Source organism: Branchiostoma belcheri, unplaced genomic scaffold (assembly GCF_001625305.1).
Source record: "Branchiostoma belcheri isolate BF01 breed outbred unplaced genomic scaffold, Haploidv18h27 scaffold158, whole genome shotgun sequence".
Lineage (NCBI taxonomy): Eukaryota > Metazoa > Chordata > Leptocardii > Amphioxiformes > Branchiostomatidae > Branchiostoma > Branchiostoma belcheri.
This window is the reverse complement of record NW_017803024.1, coordinates 143,001-164,761: the sequence shown is the minus strand read 5'-3', so window position 1 is coordinate 164,761 and position 21,761 is coordinate 143,001. Positions and strand designations below refer to the sequence as shown.

At 43.0% G+C, this 21,761-nt stretch overlaps 1 protein-coding gene across 1 annotated transcript in view; it reads right to left on the bottom strand.

The window, feature by feature from the left end:
• Nucleotides 1–9,264: 9,264 nt before the first annotated feature.
• The window catches only part of LOC109465789 (tripartite motif-containing protein 3-like), a 134,914-nt gene continuing 122,417 nt past the window's right edge, over nucleotides 9,265–21,761 (bottom strand). Inside the window, exon 2 of the mRNA XM_019763227.1 lies at nucleotides 9,265–9,954. Within this exon, the coding sequence (XP_019618786.1) occupies nucleotides 9,265–9,954 (690 nt within the window). The remainder of the gene's footprint in view (nucleotides 9,955–21,761) is intronic.

The window sequence follows — 21,761 nt, the reverse complement described above, 5'->3', positions numbered from 1 at the left end:
CTAAACTATACTTATACTATATAATTGTAGTGAATTAATAACTAGTATTGAATTTTAAGGATATTTTATAAACTAACTTTACAGGAATGTAGAAGTGAGAGGTTTTTGGAGTTGATTGATGTTTGTGAAGGATTTCGATAACTTTGGAAGATGAATTTGTATATTATTATACACAATATATTCATTGCATATCAGTATGTAAGGTGTAACGTGTGCTTTTTGTTTTCCAACTGAAGGATCATACTTAAAGATTTTGTATCTTGTTCAATGCTTGCAGAAAGGGGAATATTGGGTGGAAAGGGAGGAGAATTGTTTGTTAATTTGCACTTGAAAAATGATAACTACACTAGAAAGGTAACATTTGCAAAGCAAATGCATTTTTTAATGTTTCACTTCGCATATGGTCTGCTCTGTTAATTCTTACTCAAACACATTCATATATATATATGTATGGTCAGACAGGAGTCTAAATCCCTCCTGCTATAAAATTGCAACATGATGTAACACAACACTAGTTACCATGGTGACAGACGTCTGGTTCAGGTCATTGACCTTATTTGTTTGGAGTGGAAGAAGAGGAAACTGAGCAAAAACAATCTGTTTTCCTTTGGTAAACATAATGATTTGGTGTCATTTTCGATGCATGAGGAAGGGGATTTTTTTCCAAGAGGAAATGCTAGGGGAGAGAATTGGGAAAAGTTGAGCCAAAACCTGACACTCCAGAGGTCCAACCTTCAGGTGAAACCATCCAACATGGCCTACAATACTCATGTTACACCCACATGAGTGCAAAAATACGGCAAAGTTTGCACCTACCCAAGTCTTACCATGCAGAAGTATCCTGATCATGTGATGCACAGAAATGATTTAAAACAGCCCAAAGTACTCCTCCTTTGTCTTGAGTACACTTAAGCTGGCATTCTGTCTTTTAAAGACAGTACTATTGATTCCTCAGACACATCTTGCCATTGATTTTAAGACATGTTGCCGCAATCTCCAAGACAAGCTTATTGTGGTGTTTTTGTTGGTTTTTTTTTGTACAGTTATATTTTTATCACAAGTGTATTGGGTACTGTATTGCTAATTTGCTATATTGTCTTGCCAAATGAATACTGTTTTGACAATTTCCTCCTGTCTTGTAGCCACCATAAGAGATTTGCTTAGAAGAAGATAAGTCAGCCCCATGTAGAACCCGTCCCTGTCAGGTACAGTGGGAGTTTAGCCATTATGATTTCCTGTAGGGCCGGCTAACGACCGTGGTCCAACCTGATAACGCAGTTGAACTATTGGACTGGAAATGGGACCGGAACAGAGAAGTACCCAGGGTTGTCTGGTTCTCTTTCTTTCGGTTATGTGTGGAATAAATCAGGCTTCTCCAGGAATCTGCCCACCATTTCCCGGAAGATCTTCCGGAAGTCTGCCTACCATTTCCGGTAGCAGTAAAATTTAGTATAATTTAGATTCAAAATCGATCTTTCTCAGAAATCCTGACAGATGGTTTCCTTAGCGTTTCTTGGAAGAACGATTAAGGAGACGGTGTGCTATTTTATGTCAATAGGCCACAAGTACATGTATGCAGATACAGATGGAACACTCCATTTCCTGCTGTGTATAGAGAGTTTTACCATCCAAGCAGTACATGTAACTTGGATTGTTAAAATCCTGGACAATTTGCACATTTAGATGTTTTGAGAGGCTGCGTTTCAGGAAATGGTGTCTCAAAGCAAATGTCTTTTACATTACAGTTATCAAAGGCTTTTAGAGCTGAGTTTCACCCATGCTGAAGTTCAGATTAAATGAACTTGACTTCTTGACAATCCTGAAGATTTTAAGATGGGTTTCGGATGTTTGAGGAAATGAGGACCAAAGGTTACTGACTGTTACATAACAGCCGGGGGCTGAGTTTCACCCACACTGAAGCAAAGTCAGAATGTTCCCTGAACTTGACCTTGTCTTCTTTCTGTTCACAAGATTCTGTTGCTCAAAATGTGCGCCTCGCCGCCATGGACGGCGTGAAACCCACAGCTTTGAACTTGAAGCAATGTTGGGACAGTAGATGTGCCGCTCAAGTTCACTCACACGGAAGTTGAACCTGAAACTTTCACCTTTAGATGTTATTTACTGTAGGAAGAAAGTTGTACTAAAGTTGGCACCGCCACAATCTTGTATCAGCGTGAGGAATTTTACTGTTTGCTACTAAGAAACAGAGCAAGAGGAGAGGAACATGTAAAACGGCTCTTCTGAGTTGCTTTTTTCCCATCCTGTTTTCATTGCCACATGACTAAGTATAATCTTAGATTCAGAATTTTTAGAGCACTTAGAGTGAACTCAGATTATTTGACTATGTGGACTCTGAGTTCTCCAGGCAGATATGGGGTGGGACAATCGTTGCCTTCGTCTAACCTGAGCACCAAAGCTATTACAAACTTAAGACAACTGATACACATGTCAATCATCAAATTTAACCAGTGTGTCCTTGTGGGAAGTCATGCTTTGCTTGGATTTACTCGTCTTTGCGAAGATGAAAGGCGAGATATTATAGAATCCATATCAAACCAAATAACAAAAACTCAACCATCATTTTTATATTCAATAACTTTATTCATCTTTGGTATGACAGTAATGACCAGAAGCAACTGTATCTGCTCCCAGTGTCGTAAGAATAAGAACATGTCACATAAACGTCATGTCACGAGTATGTCATACATACACGCCGTGGTCAATATTTTGATTATTAAGTAAACTCTCTAAAAACCTTAAACACAGGAAGGGTCTAGATTTGTTGCATAGATATGATAACCATAAATTTTAAGTCTTTGAAAAGATATATCCATTGGCCAATAATTATTCTTAACTTTCCTGTTGTACAATCCCAGCCAAAGCTTGAATAGTCCACCATCTTTGCTTGCCTACTAGTATATAGAAACCAAGTTCTAGTTATATGATTATGAGTAGGAGCGAATTGTGCAAAATTCTACATCTGATTGTAACTGTTCCATGTTTAAGTGCTTACAGTTTACTAAAACAACCCTACAACAAATATCCAGCGGTAGAAGTTCAAGCAAAAAGTACAGAATCTGTGAGAATTTTTGTTCCACATACAGGAGTATCCACGAAGCCATGTTGCAGTTATACATGTTGTCTGGACACGTTCATACATGTACAATAATATTAAACTCGTCAGCTCACCGGCCAGTGTCAGCAGCAGCGTTTAATACATTTTCCCACAACCAGAGAAAAAAACCTCCTGGTCAATAACAATATATTGCACTACAGGTGTTTAAAACACCAGTCTTAAATTACAGTAAAAGTAAGCACGTTGGCAGAACGTCTCTTTTAGGTCCTATCGCGAAGCTAAGGTGGCATTTCTGTAGCACGTCGGCAGAACGTACTGCACCTGCGCGAAACCCGTAATGTATTGTGCATAGCACTTCAGCAGAACGTCTCATATAAGGTCGTATTGGTGTATATAAGGTTAACACTCCGTCTGTAGTTTCGAAATGTTCTTTCGGAAAAGATATCTTCTGCAACAGGCAAAATTCTGATGCAGTGTTGACCAAACTTTCAACAAAAACCGTGAAAAATCCAAGTTTCGCGCAGTTGCTGTACGTTTTGCCGGCATTCTGTGTTCTGTCTAGAAAGCTCGATGCCGCCATCTTGGATCGGTGTATCCCACCAAGATGGCATCTCCTCCTAATGCTTTATTATCATAATTCACCACATCAAAGTCCATGCCTCTTCATGACACGCATGCATATAACGGAAATGTCGTCTTTTTTTATGGTAAGATATACGCCATATATTACATGGAAGTCTAGATAGCCATGGCTTAATATGACTGTCATAATTTTAATTAATTAACATTTTAATTAATGTAACTTAATTGTTTGTTCGTTCTGTTACTTGCATCAGTCCTCGGGCAAGAACTTGCAAAGAACTTACATAACATAACATAACGTACATTGCATATACATCTGAGTCCATATATTAATATATGCTTCTCCTGCCTCCATGTTCACACCAAAAGGTTCCGTCTCGATATTGCAGAAAATAGTCCCTCCCTGATTCCGGGCTTTTCTCTCAGTTTCTCTGAACCATTTTTTTTCATTCTGGTCCTCTGAAATTAAAGAAAAGAAGAAATTAATAATTCTTTTAAAATTACATAGAACAGCTGCATCGAACAGTAGTATTTTAACTGTCCCTTCAAGGTCAACACTTTCAAGGTCACCAGAACAGCTGCATCGAATGTTTGATGCTGTTTTAAAGTCGTCAGTGTTCAACTATTCTTTCAAGGTCAACAGTCTGAAGGTTAACAGAACAGCTGCATCAAACGTTCAATGTCATTTCAAGGTCATCAGTGTTTAACTGATCTTTAAGGTCAACAATCTCAAAGTCAACAGAACAGCTCCTTCGAACGTTCCATAGTGTCAGACAATGAGCCGAGTTGAGCGAGTTGAACGTTTAATGCTTGGGCCCAACTGCCTGATTCCGGGCCCCACGCTCCCCTCATTGGGCCTACCCAAAGCCATTACATGTGCTCCGTCACACATAGCATTTCAAGGTCATCAGTGTTTAACTGTTCCTTCAAGGTCAACGGTTTCAAGGTCAACAGACGAGCTATACCCAGTTTTCAATGTTGATTCAAGGTCACCAGTGTATTAAGGGTAAGTTTCAGTCAACCCATCATAGTACAACTAAATATTCTCTGTACCAAATGACCTTGACCTTGGGAACCCTTACCGTCATGGCCGTCTCCACTTCTTGCGTCTGTAGAAGGTTTCTGATTGGCTCCAGCTGCCGAACAGCCGTCTGAGGTCAGTGAACAGGTCCTCCTCTACCCTACAGGCGGATAGGCAGAGGAACAGCATATCACACCTGCAGTATCTAACAGCACCGACAGGCGGCGCGCGGAAATGTTCGCCAAAACTTAGAGAAGACTTAGAACAGGATTATCACACTGTACTCTCCAAGCAGACGAGTGTTACAACCCAGGCTATTGTTTACGTTAGCACGTGATAGATTGAAATACGGGAATGTCTGACTCACGGTTGGGAGTTCTGGCATCGCTGTCCGAAGTGGGTCAAAGGGCATCTGCACGGAGACAAAGAGGGCATTTTGGGGTTAAAAATCATGAACGAATGAATGGTTAATTTCTGTATAATATTGCAGTCTTCTGGCTAAAATACGTTTCACTTACATACATACAAAGGTTTAAAAAGCTTTCGTGACGTCATGCAGATAACACGTGACTCCGTGAGCAGTGGATCATAGGTTGCAGAAAGTCTGTAGCGCCCCCCGTCTCTGTTGAGGACTGCTCATTCATTGACAAATTCTGGAGTTGTACAGTCGAAAATTTGAGTCCGATTTTTTTGTGTTGTGTTTACATGTAGTTCAAACTTGTTTCATAATGACTTCTACCAACATAAATAAACGTTCGTGACAGTAAAACAAACTCACTCGCATTTCAACCTCCCCGCGGTGCTCGCCATTTCCGGGGCGTAGCTGCAAACCCCGCCGTTCAGACAGAACCCCTCCATGCTCTCAGGGCATTCTGGGGAGAAACAAGTCACGTCACCATGGTAACCACGCCAACACGTCTCCATGGTAACCACGCCAACACGTCACCATGGTAACCAAGCCGACAACACGTCACCATGGTAACCAAGCTGACAACACGTCACCATGGTAACCAAGCCGACAACACGTCACCATGGTAACCAAGCCGACAACACGTCACCATGGTAACCAAGCCGACAACACGTCACCATGATAACCAAGCCGACAACACTTTGGTGCGAAGATAATAAAACATCAGAAAGGTAATGTTTGCAAAGCAAATGCATAATGTTTACCTTCGCATATGGTCTGCTCTGTTGATTCTTACTCAAACACATTCATATATATGGTCTCCTCCTATAAAACATATAGAACGTTAGATGACAGACTTACCCGTTAAGTGGCCTTGTTCTTCTTGTTCCTCTTCCCGCTTCTGTAAGTGATGCCGTCTGCTGCCTTCCACTGCAGCAAAATCAGTTATATTTACATTTGTCCCCCAATTTTGTCTGATTTGTATTACATGTATTTACTTGCGTTTTTTTTGTGTAACTTTCATGTAGTATTATGTCATATTCGTGTGGCGCAACGGCAGCGTGCGCGACTCGGAATCAAGAGGTACACGACTTTCCCCACTAGACTCAAGTGAACATGAGTATCGTCGACGTCTGTCCTGTATTCGTTTCTATCTGTGGGACACAACACCAGCAACAGCTGCCTCTGTTCTGTGTGTATTGTATTGTTGCAATTTCAATAAAATAAAATAAAATAAGTATTATATCATGTGCTAATTATTTTATGTTCTATGGCGGCGCTTATATAATCATAAATAACTTGAGTGCCTTGTCATCGCAGTCTTTTGTTTTCTTTTATGTGCTTTGATTAAAAAAAATAACTCACCTTCCCAAAACCCGCGTTTCTCATTCCGTCTTCTGTACACCCGGGCCTGGACCTGCGGAAACAACGAAAGGATCAGTCAATTTCTCCACGATTAGGTTTTGGGCCCCCGGCGACTTTTACGGTACTGCAGCGGAACTTGATGTTGTGATAACATTATTGTAATAAAAACACGCCATAAAAGACCTTGACAGATCCTATGCCGCTAGCGGTTTGTTATGGTACTACAGCTGTTGTGATACTCCTAGCGTCTTGTTATTGACAGAGCCCTACGCCGTTCCCCGTTGGCCGGATGCCCGAGGGTTGTTCGTCTGTCCGACCGTATGTCTGTGTTTCCAGCGTTTCCATATATCAGTGGGAGTGTTTGAGCGTATAGCGTGGCCCATATCACCTTCCCCGTGCTGTTTGAACCTGCCGACAGTTGCCCGAGGGCGGACAGGTAACGCCTTTGTTCTGCCGACTTATCGCAGATGAAGATAATTTCGCGCCAAAAATAGCCGCGCGGGAACAAACCTCGGGCATCCGGCCAACGGAGAACGGGGTAGGGCTCTGTCACACACACACACACACACACACACACACACACATACAGAGAGACTCACACGCACACCACACAAAGACAGACACACATACACGCATACACACACGCACACACACACACAGAAAAGCCCAAACAAAACTTGAGTTCTTCGATGGCAACCTAAGAACCACTGTGTTCCCTTGTCCCTGCCCAACAGTCCAACCTTACAGCTTAAAGACTTCCCGTAAAGACCAGAAGATCCCTACAGGCTCATCTCGGGTTTAGGGCCATTTGTCGCTGCTGAAAAACATCCTGGCCTAACGCGACATCGGAAGCCGCAATTATCTGTATCTGTATAGCCGGTATTAGTGTACACCAGACTAACAACACAAAGCGGGTTCAAAAATAAGATAAAATTTAGCCAATATGGAGAATAATTTACTTGCCATATATTTAGGCAGTTAGCCAGTGTAGAGTTCATTTGCCCGCGCTGTTAGAGGGAAATTAACCCTCTCGCGGACTGACTCTCCTGGCCAACTATTTCCCTTTTTTTACCGAATTCTAGGATCCGTGCCCCGGTAGGAAGGCCTGGTGGAGGCTAAGCATGTATAACCTCCCTTCAGCGTAACACACCAACAATTAGATGTGACTGAAAAGATTCAGTGTGACCTTCCCTAAGCTTCCCCGTTTGAAGGACAAACTTGACAATGGCAGGGAAATGTTCGATAGAACTTTAGAACCTCCTGACCTTCATGAATGCTCACAGAGGTCACTGGAGCATGACGGGTAATCTACCGGGCTTACGGACGATGTTTTTGTGCGTGTTTTGGTTTGTTTACGAGTTCGGAAAAACCGTAAACATGAAAACAGATCAACTTCGCAAACCCCGAGGGCAAAACTGGCAGCGACAACAAGTGACAACAACTTAACAAGCCGATTCTAGGTAACTGTTATCTCTTAAACACGCCAAGCAGAGGTGTAGGGTTCGGCTTATTATGTTTAACTTCGCAGAAGGAAAACATTGTTTTTTCGGCTTTTTCCACATAATGTTGCAGTTGCAATGCAGAACTCAGTGAAAAAGGTGCTACATTTTTCTTTTTACGTAAGAGTTCACCACCAAACAAGGCTCAAGGGAGCCACTTATTAAATGTTTTGCGTTACTGTACAGCCAGTTAGGACAGATGTTTGTTGTCCTTAGACTTAAAAACAAAGTTTACGGTTGAACCCATGTGACCATATATATGAATGTTTTTGAGACTGTAAGAATAAACAAAGCAGTAGTTTGTTGAGCTGGGTCATATGAAGGGAAACATAATGCATTTGCTTTGTAAATGTTACCTTTCTAGTTCTATGCTAATCTTAGATATGAATTCCTACTTATGATGTCAGTTCATGATACTATAACAATTATTTCAAGAAGGGGCCGGTTGGTAAGAGTTTGGAGTTGTTCATACTCTTAAGTTTGTTTAAGTTTTTGTTTATTCATGGAGGTCATGATGACAAGGGTAAGGGTAAGGCAAATGGTACCAAATTTTGTTATCTTTCTTCTATTTTTAGCACATGAACAAAACCAACCAAAAATCACAAATAAAGTTTCAAAGTTTATCACCCCAAAACTCCAAGATGTTAGTATTCATATCCTGTTTTAGAGCAAAAACGTACAATAAAGGTCTTTCATTCATTCATTCATTTATTTGAATGGAAAAGGAACAATTATTCCAAAGAATGACAGAGTCTCGTATTATTCTCACAATATAATTACAGTGCAAAAATAAATGCTGTCACTCAAATACATCGTTCTTGTGAGCCATTTTTTTGCATCACTTTTTTTCCAAGTTCTTTATCATTGATCAGATAATTCCTTCACAAAATTGTCCTTTTCTGTGCCAACTTGTTTTAAAAAACCAAATAAAGAAAGCAATTTGGGATTAATTTTCTTTCTCAATAACTAACTATTTCTGAACATTTCTGTGCAAAATTGTCTAAGATATTTTTTAAACATATTCTTACACTGGACAGATGGATTGTTGTATACATGTAGATCAACCCCACTTACATTGTAGTCATGAGATTTTTGTTTTCAGTATCATGTGAACGGGTTTAAATGGTTCCTCCCTATCTCTCAAATTCCTGCAGAGGAAGTTATTCATTTCAAGTTGTGATGTTTTTTAAATACATTCATGTACATGTACATATACATATACATACAGGTGCGGGATTGTTATGTTACAGTATTGTTTGTTTATTTTACACATGACAGTTATATTGTGGTGTTCTAGTATTAACATGCAGCTTCAGTAGTTGTGAAATATGGAGACTGTTTTGTTCCAATCAGTCACTACCAGCTGTCCCTGTGTTGCCATGGCAACAGCACAAGGTGCCCCAGTGCCTGTCACACGAATGATGTGTTTGAGGAATTGTCCTGTCTTGTCAAACATCTCCACACGTTTGTTTCCCCAGTCTGCCACGATGACGTTACCTGCCCTGTCTGTACAGATGCCACAGGGTTTCTTCAGCTGGCCTTCACCACTTCCCCAGCCTCCAAATTTGAACAGAAACTGTCCGTCATCGTTGTATACAAAGACACAGTTATTACTACCATCTGACACAAGAATGTTCCCTCCCCCGTCCACAGTGATGTACCGTGGGTGCTTCATCCCCTGCTGCTGACCCACAGTTCTCACAAGTGTTCCATCTGGCCTGAACACCAAAACTTCACCATGTTTGTTGTCCCCGTCTCCTGTGGTTTGTGTGATGAGGATGTGGTTCCTCCTGGTGTCCACGGCAACTCCTCTGCCCAGCCTTGTCTTCTGTAGGTCAAACTTGCTCAGCACGCTGCCCTGTTTGTTGTACTGCACAGCAAAGCTAGCAGAGTATGTGTACCCCACCACCCACAGGTTCCCCTCCCCGTCCATGGCCAAATCATGTGGGCTCATCCTCTGTTCACCTGACATGACTGCTGGGAACTGTCGGACAAACGTTCCCTGCAGGGTGAAGACTTGGATTCTCTGGTTCCCCCTGTCTGCTACAAAGACCTCCCATTCATCTGACACTGTAACACCAATTGGATCCTTGAACTGTCCTTTTCCTGATCCCCATCCACCAAATGTCATCTTCTGAGGCTGATGCTCTTCTTGCTCTTGGTTACCATGGTGATGACCTGTGCCCCTTGCTGCAGGTGCTGCTGGGATAGGTGCAGATGGGAGAGACTGGACCGTCACATGTCCCAATACTGGCACGGGGGTGTCTGTGGGCTGAAAGACAGCAGGCTGGGTTTGTACAGGAGTTGGTGCTGCTTTTCCTCTGTACTTTCCTACCACCTCTGTCAGAGCGGTTTGCTGACTGAGAAACTCAACCCCTCCCTGCTGCAGTTCTTGTTCTGCTCGATCACAGGCAGCAGACAGTTCATTGACATCTGCCAACACTCGGTCCCTTTCAGTCTGTATTTTCTCCAAGTTTTCCAGGTGATTTTGCTCCACTTTTGCCAAGAGTTCGTTGTAAGCCTGAGTGATAGCGTTGTCTGTCTGCTGTTTCTTTTCATTCAGGGTTTTCTCTTTTCCCCCCAAATCTCTGACGAAGCCACAGTAACTTTCCAAAATGTTCCTCCCCTCATGGATCAAGGCCTGGACTGTAGGTCTGTTTTCCTGTGCAGCTTTTTTAAGGCCTGTGGTAGGATGTCCATCATGGCTTTCTTCACAACACTCACTACAAACTGGCAAGTTACACTGTTTACAGTAGAGCTTGACTTCCTCTGAGGGGTGAAAACTGCACCTGTTTCCAGACTGGGGTTGCTTCTCTGTTTCCTCTAGCAGGGTTTCTTGCTTCCTGACTTTCTCACACATGTTAGCCACTATAAGATTGTCTGGCAAACCTGCGACCCCCTGGGGTGGACGCCTGACCTCTAGCCGACAGTTTGGGCACTGGAAGGTCCCTCCCCTACCTGCATGGTTCTGTAGACAGTCCTGACAGAAGGTGTGCTGACAGGGCAGCACCTTGGGCCTGGTGAACAGCTCCAGGCAGATGCTGCAGGACAGTTCTTCATGAACTTCTCTCTTCAAACTTGACGGTGCAGAGCCCATGGTTTTTTGCTCCGAACTAGTGTGGCTGATCATTCGTCAGTAAAGGCTCGGTTTGGGGCATGTTTTGTTCAGGTTAGCCCAATAATTTGATGCCGACAATGAGTTTTGAGGCATTTATCTTGCTTGTGTTGACTTAAGCACTGGGTAACCTGCTCAAATGAGATCTCTTAGGAGCACATTTCCTTATTCACAGTGAGGGAACAAGTGAGAAAAGAAACACTGAAAAGATGTAAAAGAAAGTAGCCATAACCATAAAATCGGACAAGAAATATACAGATCTGCTTAGTTTTAACTAAGATAGACTGAAAAGAGGAACATTTAGTGTTAAGAATTACTTGACAACGATGACCATTACCCCTCTGCTGATGTGTGAGTTGGTATGACCCAGCAGTCATTATAAACACATCAGTAAATACTAGCAGGGTCACTTTTGACCCCTTTTGTGACATTTATTCTCTGGTAAATGATTTAATTTTAACCACTCAATAAACGCACAGGACCCAATTAATTTTCATTCTCTTCTCATTTTGGAGTGATATTTTCTTACAACACGGTTCTTGCTTAAAACAAAATACTGAAGGGGTAGAACAAGTAATCTCCAAACCTAAGGGAAGTTTATAAAGTAACATGTTCACAAACTAAGGCTGCTGACAATTTCAGACATCACATTAACTGCGATGTTAACAGTAACCCTACGTAACTTATAAGATAGGTGATATCACAATAATAATACACAATACAGGCTTGAAAATCCCCTCCTAAAAGTAGTATGGTACAGCCCGTGAGGGTTTGCAAGCCTCAATTTTACCTTGAGGCATTGAGAGCCATTTCAATTAACCTTAAATTGTAACTGAGGACTTTGCTGGAAAATTGTTCGCCTTAATTTTACATACACGCTATTCGTTGTCCTGAATTCAACAACAATGCCCTTTCTGTGTTTGAGTAATAATAAACAAGCAGTAGTTTGTTGAACTATGCCGTGTATGCCATGCCAGTTATGGTGTATAATATGCTTTGCGATGTTACCTTTTTGTTTTTGACGTTGTTATTTTCTTTTCTTTTTTTGTACCACCGTTTTGTATCACCAGCGAAACAGTGACGTATTTGAGGTACTGCCCTGCCGATTTGATACTGCCTTGCCAATTATTTGCTACTGTATGTAGCCACCGAAAGATCTGCTTGGGTATTACCCCAGTCCTTTTAAAGTCGTCGGACATTGACCCTGTTTTGGAAGGGTTCCGTAGTTGCCATGGCAACGGTTACGTCAGTAAACAAAAGAGACGTTGAAAAGTCGCCCCAGGGTGCTTAGCGCGCGGTTAATGGGGGTCAATCCAGGTCACTCACCTGGTCTCAAGTCTGGGGTAATCCCGAGTTAAACTCTCACTAACCCCGCCTTAATCCTACTTAACACCTTCTTAAATACCGGGAAGACTCCTTAATCCTTTAAGTTTATAAACATCGCCTTAAGGGCGGCGGCCTACCTGTCGTTAAGCCCAGGTAAGATCACCTGAAGGACCTTAAGTCCTACTTAAGTTGTAGCCTCACAAAGTCACCATGTCCTGTTCTTGTTTTGTTATGTTTACCTTCGTAGAAAAAAAACATACTGTTTTTGTTGGTGAAGGTTAGACATCCAGGTAGTAAGATACGCCGAAAAACAGTTACTCAAGCAACTGAATTATGACTTCCAAAAATCTTTGAGTAACTGCTTTTTGGCGCATAGTATTGTTTTTGCTCAGTTTCTTCTTCTCTTCTTCTTCTTCTACAAACAAGTAAGGTCAAAGACCTGAACCAGACGTCTACCACTATGGTAACTAGTGTTGGGTTACATCATGTTGCAATTTATAGCAGGAGGGATTTTGACTCCGACCATGCATATACATGTATATGAATGTGTTTGAGTAAGAATCAACAGAGCAGACATTGCACTTCGAAGGTAAACATTATGCATTTACTTTGCAAATGTTACTTTCTATTTGTATTTTTCCCAAACAGGTCTAAAACCTCTGCATAGAGTATAGAATCGCGTGGTTATGAATGCAGTAACAGTCTGTTATTTTTTTTGCTGACTCACGGTGAGTGTATGGGTATATCTTCGACTATTCTCTATTCAACATAGAGTAAAGAAGACTCTTACACAACCAAGTCCTTTATTCAGCCGACGTTTCGGTGACCGTCTGTCACCTTCCTCAGGGCAGTTCTGACTGGTTCTATCTATTCAACATACTAATTGTTGATCCTATAATTAAATCCAGTTACATTTAGTCGGAAATTACTGATAGATACATTTAAGATTGTTAGATACACTAGTGTCAATGGTAGTTAAGCCCTAACTTTGTATTTGGTATACTACTACTAGTTTATCCTATAAGTAAATCCAGCTACATTTAGGGGGAAATAACTGATAGATACATTAAAGATTGTTAGATACGCTAGTGTCAATGGAAGTTAAATCCTAACTTTGTGCTTGGGCTAATTTTGTACATGTATTTACGTTTGTGTATTTATACTTACAAAAGACCTTACAAAACGTCGGTATTTTTATCCTGCTGATACAGAAATTCTTTCACTCGCTTCTTTTGTGATATTCAGGCGATGTTGCTAGATTTAGAATCGCTCGGAGGTAGACTTAGAACATTTACGCAAACTCTCTATTGTAAACCCAGGGTAACAGCGAAACTTTCACAGCTCCAACTCAACAAAAAGGAAAGAACCAACGCTTTAGTCCGACCACCTAAACAAAGTAGACAGAAACATGGTACAACATGTGAGGGTTTGAAGTAATGCGTATCAAGGATAAGATCTTGATCTTTTTGTGGCTACAAGACTGTATCAAATTGGCAAGACAGGATCCAATAAGTCACCATTTGGCTGACAACAAAAGATACCAGTACACAAAATGGAAGCCTGATAAAATCGCCTAAAATTAGTCAAACCTAAACCTCTGATTGCTGATTATCCAGGATACAATTCTAAACAGCGCACATTACAATATTATCATATTAAGGATTTTATGCTATTTATGGTTGCGTCTACAGACCAGAGTTTGTTCCGGTAGAGAATCTGTTGATAGGATGAAAGTAACAAAACCTTACAGGGGCGGTCTGAGCACATTATGCTATCAATACCACAGTCACAATGCTATACAAATCCAGACAGAGTCATGCTTAATACGGCATCAGAGTCCGGACGGACGTTTCCTCGGTCGTTTACAGTAACAGTTTACCAGTTTTATTAACGAAAGTCAGCCTCGCAGCATGAGGTACATGACTGTACAGCAAGTTTACCTGCCATCTTCATCTGTAACGTTATCTGTAATCAACGTCAGCGGACAAAACTTTCCACAAAGGATAGAAGACTTTCTTTTTGTAGTTTGATTTCAAACCCGATATACAGACCAACTCGTATGTCCGTATTTTTTTTCTACAGAGGCTGTGTATGTAAGTAGGGGGTGGGGGTGTATAAAGACCAGGAATCCCGGAACCAGACAGCTGAGAAGGAAGAGTAGTGCCATTTTCCAGATACCAAAAGATTTTATCATGACGACCCGGAAATATCCATAGAAAACGCAGGGAAGGAAGAGCAGGAGACTGAGTAGGTGTGACATCGGGCAGGGCAAAGGGCGGAAGGACGGACGGACAGTCCGGAGCCGGGCCGACAGAGTACTGTAGCCTGGCAGCCAGACCATCTTAGGCTCCCCGGCGTGTCAGTGGTGTTGGGACTGGCTGGGAGTACTGTAGCCGGATGGTCTCTAGCCTGGCAACCCAGCCATATGTAGGCTCCCCGATATGTCTGCGGTGCTGGGAGTACTGTAGCCTGGCAGCCAGGCCATTGTAGGCTTCCGGTGTGTCAGGCCTGTATCAGGCTTCGGGAGGCGGCTGGAAAGAGTAGAACTCGGCCAAATAGAGAGATAACTTGTCAGGGGGGTTGGTCTGCTGGAGAGTACATTTTGCCGTATCCGGGTTACTAGTATCTCCCTAGGCTACGGTTTGTCTACGACTGGGGCCAGTAAAGCATCACCACGCCCACTTGTGGAGGCTGGTAACCAGGCTAGGCTAATCCGACATTAGCCTAGCAGCCGGGCCATCGTAGGCTCCCCGGGGCCAGTACAACAGCACTAAGCCCTTCTATGGAGACTGGTAACCAGGCTAGGCTGGGGCCGGTAAAACACCCCTGAGCCCCCCGGTGAAGGCTGGTAACCAGGCTAGGCTAATCCAACACCTGCATAGAACATTGGCGCTAGCAGAGGAAGTCGGGACAGGCCGGACTGATGGAAGATGCGGCGGAACAAAGGGTTAATCTGTAGGCTTATTCTGCTATAACAGGATACACTGACACGCTTCGGTTTGTGACTGTGACGTATGGAACGTCGAGTCTGTTTTTACATATTCAACATAAGGTCTAGTCCTGAGAGCTATCAGACCATTAAATGTAAATCAAGTGGGGTCGTGTGGCGTAAACGACAGAGCTCTCAGAATTTCCGATCTTGTGCCCTAGGAAAAAGGCACTTTCATGCGTTTCTCTGCATTGTTGGCATGAAATAAGTTGAAAAACTTGAGTGTGTCGTCTTATATGTCTTATAATAAATGTTGGCATAGACTTCATCTTCTTTTCGTCAGAGTTTAGACGATCTTTCTTACAATTGACCGGACCTTTGGTTTATGGAAGGTATTAATTCTCTAATCTATCCATCTATTGATCTATCTATTGGAACACATGTTGCTCACCTGAAAAAGTCGTTCTACTTTCACTACCAGCTCTTCTCTGTGTGTTCTGTGGTTTCCTGCAGAAAACAAATTTAAGTAAAACTTGATTAGTAGGAGGGATCTAGACTCCTGTCTGACCATATAATATATATGAATGTGTTTGAGTAAGAATCAACAGAGCAGATTATGTGAAGGTTACCCTTCTGGTTCTTTTTTTATTTACTTTGTCCAAATCCATTGCATATTAAACAGGTTAGTGATGCGGGATGTAAGTCTAAAGTCCCCCAAACATCTGCTTGGTTTATGCGCGTACCTGTGAGTGGGAAGGCCTGTAGAGTCTGGCAGCACAGCAGCACGGCTAACATCAGGGTGGGGCCCGGCATGGTGGGTGTCGGGGGGTGGGGAGCCCGAGTGGGGGGGAACCTTGGGGGTCGGGGTGTCGAAGTGTGGGGAACCCAAGGGTGGGGGTGTCCTGGATGTGGGTCCTTGTGCAGTCTGGGAACGGTCACTCTCCGGATCTTTCTGTCCTACAAAAAACAGAGAATGTGTCAATTATTCAGTTTTAGGAAGTTCCAAAAGCGAATCTCAATCAGTTCAGCAACCTCAGTAGAAACTTGTATTTTATAAAGGCTGTAGTTTAAAGAAATCCGTAGATAAAAACACATTCTCTAACTCTGACCAGCCAAAAGTGTTCTGTTCGCCACCGGAATTACCGGAGGCCACGTACTTCACATCAAACCGATTCGTGCAACTGTGGCCGTTTTGATGCGCCAAAGACGTCAGAACTCTACCTTTGTAACTTCTCAAAATCCTTCCCTTGTATCTATAAGCTAATCTGGTCACAAGAAACACGTAGGAAGGCTGAAGCAAAACCTTAGAGTTCGGGTATTGATTCTTTGTGGCCACAGTCTCATAGAAAAACAGATAATGTTTTGCTCCAGGTCCTGCCTTTATAGGTTAGACGAGATAATCCAAACAAATTCACACATAAAAACCTCCGGTCTTTTGTGTAAAGATTTTCTGTCGTCCGGATAGATTTTTAAAAGACCGAACCACTCTTCCACTGGTCTTGACAGAGAAGATAGACGCTATGTACAATAGTTCATCTCATACAATAGTACATCAGGGCACATCACTATTCACTCAACCGCGACGGGGGCCGACACCATCTTCAAAAGATAACTTACGATTATCATGAAAGTTCATCTGTGTTGGTAGTAATCTTTCTGTAAATTGTGTGTTGGAATAAAGTTCAACGTTTTACTATACCTTACGATTATTTCTGGCCAGAGTTTTATAGAAAAACAGATAATGTTTTGCTCCGGGTCCTGTCTTGATAGGTCAGAGTCGATAATCCAAACAAATTCACACATAAAACCTCCGGACTTTTGTGTAAAGATTTCCTGTCGTCGTCAGAGTAGCAAAATCGTTTTACGCTTAATTTAGCGCCAATAACTTGATGACCTTTTCGTACACAAAGGCGGTTAAAACCGGCCGCACACAGAGATACAAGTTTGCTACATAAAACAGGTTTACGGTTACAAATAGACGCATTTGCTACATTCTGTGACACAGAGATACAGGTTTGCTACATAAAGCGGTTTTACGGTTACAAATAGGTGAATTTGCTACATTCTGTGGCATTCAACCGTAAAAACGTAATATACATATAATATAAAAAAGCAACAATCGAATTGCAAATGTAAAGGAGGACCCTGGCCGTTTCCAAAATCATATTTAGTTGCTTGAGTAACTGTTTTTTTTTTTTGCGTAAGGGAGGATCATTAAAAATAGTAAAGGATTCGACTGACCCAGGTCAGAAAGCGTAGCTCTAAAATCCTAACCTGTACCTTAACTTCTACGCCATGAAAAATAACGGTGTGGATGGACCGTGCTGATACACTTAAAGTTAGCCGTTCTGCGAAATGGCATCGACCGTTTCAAAAGGCGGCGGCCGTTTACGAGACGGACACTAGCGACGGCGCCAAGTGCGTCGGAGTGGGCGTCACTATCTCCCACCTAACATCTGCTTGGAGATAAACCTACGTGCCTGTCTCAGTCTGATAAAGAATAGGGTTGTGACGTCATGAACTGTGCTGAAGCTTGACCTTCTTGCTAAGATTTTTTTCTGACTTGTTGAACGGCGAATTTTCCTGACTGACGTCATAGGATTTTACACCTTTTCAAAGATGATTCAACCCACAGAAAGGAGTTCAAAGATACAAACACGCGGCCTCGAGGTTTGTATTGAGAGCAAAAGTCTGCTCCATTCAAGTGTAGACTTCGTATTCAGAGTGTACGTCAAACCCTGTTTAGCAGCTATTTCTGCAAAAATGTGGGCGCAAAAAAGCCGGCGATCTTTGGTAAGTAAAGCTTGGTCACTGCTAGAGGACAAAGTTAGAAATTTGCGTACAGCGAGGAAAACATTTGTCTATATTTGAACTTCAAAAAACGTTTTATCCAAGAAAGCAAAAGATTTTTATCAGATAAAAGTGAACCGAGACGCGAGTTTATACAGTTGACTCGTGACTTTTTGTTCATGTTTGAATGATTTTATTGTTGTAAAATTGGTCACTGCTAGAAGAAAACTTGCGTAGAGCAAAGAAAATACTTGTGTTTGAACCCATCAAAAACGTTTTATCCAAGAATGCCAAAGATTTTTATTCAAATAAAACTGAACAAAGACGCGAGTTTACGTTTTTGACATTCGCCACATACTGACATATCAGAGACATATGGCAGTCGAATGCTAGAAAATTCCTTTACACAAAACGCCGACTGTGATTTTTTTTTGTTCATCTGATATTTATTGTTATCTAGTGAAGCTGACATTGCACAGGCCGACAGATGTAGGATATAACAGTTGAGGCAGCGACGCAAAGTCTTTGTCTGTGTTCATACTTCATTTGGCAAGACTAAAAACCAGGTTTGGGTCCTGAGGCGGCGATTAGTGTACACCAGATGCCTGAAGTAGCCTTTACCTAGCCTCCATAGCACGCCAAAAACTGGGGGTTTGGGGGTCTTCGGGGTGTTTGGGAGCTTTTATGTGCTATTTTCTGATTGCATATAGACAGCATAGCCGGCCTGGTTGAATTACCCCCGTTTTTTAGAACTGGGCTAATCAGAAAACAGCCAAAGACCACCAAACCCCCAGTTCTATAAGCCTGCTACGGGGGCTAGCCTCTACCAGGCACCGCGGATCGCTGGAAAAATAGTAGAAATTGGCCGAAATAAAGGGAATAAGAAGATCCAATATGCGACCCACTCTCGCTAGAAAAATACCTTTTTTTCCACTCTCGGTGTGGCAAACTGTACTCTCCAGCAGACCAATTCCCTCGGCATGTTATCTCTCTATTTGGCCGATTTGTACTCTTTCCAGCCGCCTCCCGAAGCCTGGTAGAGGCTAGTATTAGCACACCAGCCGTCTCCCGAAGCCTGGTAGAGGCTAGTATTAGCACACGATGGTCTCCCGAAGCCTGGTAGAGGCTAGTAGGGCTAAACAGTTGAAGGCAGCGACGCAAAGTCTTTGTCTCTGTTAACGGTTAATTTAACACGAGCTAAAAACCAGGTTCGGGTCCTGCGGCAAAGATTATCGTGCACCAGATGCCCAAAGGACAGGTGGCGGTTCTGAGTACTTATTTTCAGAATTCCTGAGTGGGGTCGTGTGGCGTAGCGGCAGAGTGCTCGACTCGGAACCAAGAGGTCCCGGGTTTGAGTCCTGACATGCCACCGATCTTGTGCCCTTGGGAAAGGCACTTTACACGACTTTCCTCACTTCGCTCAGGTGAAAATGAGTATTGTATAGTCCCCTGTGTTGGTGGCGGCATTAATATAAGTTGAAAAAAACGTCACCACGTCTTGTGATTACATATTTAAAAAAGTCCTATCGACCAGAGGGTTTGTGCGTTTTTTCAGGGTTAATTGAGGACGAATAACACTTTTTGATTGTAAGTCCAAACCTCTGCTTGGAGAGTATAAACTACCCTTCAGCAGTTTGCCTGTAACCATGTTTACCTTCGGTCCACTGAAGCAAAAAAGTCGTTTTGTCCTGCCTGTAGTTATTAACGTTCGCCACATGCCAGTGTAACAATCTGTCCATGTTGTGTAGCAAATTAAACCTGCCAGTGTAGCAAACCTGCCTGTAGCAAACCTGTTCGTGTTCTGTGGCAAACCTGCCTGTAGCAAACCTACCAGTGTAGCAAACCTGTCCGTGTTCGTGTTCGTGTTCTGTAGCAAACCTTAACCTGTCTGTAGCAGACTGTGTTCTGTAACAAACCCGTGTTCTCCAAACCTGCCTGTAGCAATACTGCGTTCTGTAGCAAATCTATGTTCTCCAAACCTGTTGAATTGTAGCAAACCTTTGTGTAGCCAGCGGCAGTTATTAACGTTCGCCACATGCCGCTGTGGCAGCTGAGGGCTCCTAATGAGACATAATTTCTGCTGTAACATTTGAACAAAAGTAAACAGTCGGGTCGGAGAGCAGCCTGCGATTTGTGCCGGGCGGGCAGAAAATCTGCCACTCAGGTGGAAACCGGGAAATTTTCTTATCGTCAGGAGTTGGGAGAAAACGTAGCGATTTCTCTGTAAAAGTAAAGCCGACAGGACGGATGTTTGAGAGACAAAACCGCCACAGAATGCCGCTTGTAAAGCCGGAGGAACTGTCAGATTTTTCTCACATTTTTAAAGATTTTTCTTTAAGGAAAGGAAGGGAGGGGGACTGTAATTTTCAACATGTTTATGAGAGAACAGTCACGATTATGTACGCAAACTGCTTTCAGGTATACGTTATCTGGATTCTGTACGAATGGCCTAAGAATACTTTAAATTTGTGTTGTGTGGCAAACCTGGCTGTGTTCTATAGCAAACCTGTCTGTTCTGTAGCAAACTCATATGTAGCAAAACTGTGTTCTCTAGCAAGACCTCAGGCAAAGTTGTCTGAGGCACACCTATACGACAGAAGCATGTATAGCCGGGCCCTGAGGTGTGAAAGTTGTCGGTGGGTGCGTGCAATTCGCACCGGGCGGGAATGTGCCTACCTACCTACCTACCTGTAGCAATCCTACCTGTAGAAAACCTGCCTGTGTTCTGTTCTGTTTGTGGCAAAACCTACCTGTAGCAGTAATGTGTTCTGTAGCAAACTTGGTCGGTCCGTGCAGACCGCACCGAGCGGGAATGTGCCACATACCTGCCTGTAGCAATACTATGTTCTGTAGCAAATCTTCCTGTAGCAAATCTGCCAGTAGCAATAATGTAGCAAAGCTAGGACCGCCCTGAAGTGTGAGAGTTGTCGGTCGGTCCGTGCAAGTCGCACTGGGCGGGAATGTGCCACATACCTGCCCGGTCGGTACGACTCGGGACGTACGCAGGTGTTCGCGGCGCCTTAAACTTTAAACAAACGACATGAACTCACCTGGCCAGGTAGATCAGGATCACACACGTCTTCGGGATCCCCGGGATCTCAGATCCGAGATTTCAGCCTGGATCTTGAGTCGTGTTGGCTGGATCAAGTGACGCTGTTCTGCCTCGTGGCTCGATGTGTACTTGTGACGTCTTATACACGCAGAACGTACAAAGAACAGGAGTCTTAAAGAAACGCTCTTTACCTTAAGAAAGAAGTACCGTTGGATTCTCGTGATCTCAGCAGATCCTAGACGTGATGTCGACGTGATCTGGTGGATTCCAGCCGTAGCTTGTGTGAGAGGAAGACTTATGAACTGCGTGTCTCTCACCTTGTTGGTTTGACTTGTTTGATAGTTGGGCAGGCGCCGTGCGTGTTGGGTAGTGATCTCAGTAGATCCCAGACGTGATCTCAGTCGTGGATTCCAACCGGGATTCCGTGCTCCTAGATTCCAGCAAGGATCGATAGCTTGTGTAAGAGGAAACCTTGTGGAGTGCGTTTGTATCTCTCACCTGGTGGGTTTAATGTGACGGTGTCGGACAGGCGCCGTGCGTGTTGGGTAGGTGTGTCCACGTGCAGCCACGCGAGCAGCGCCCCCGGGCGGGCAGCGG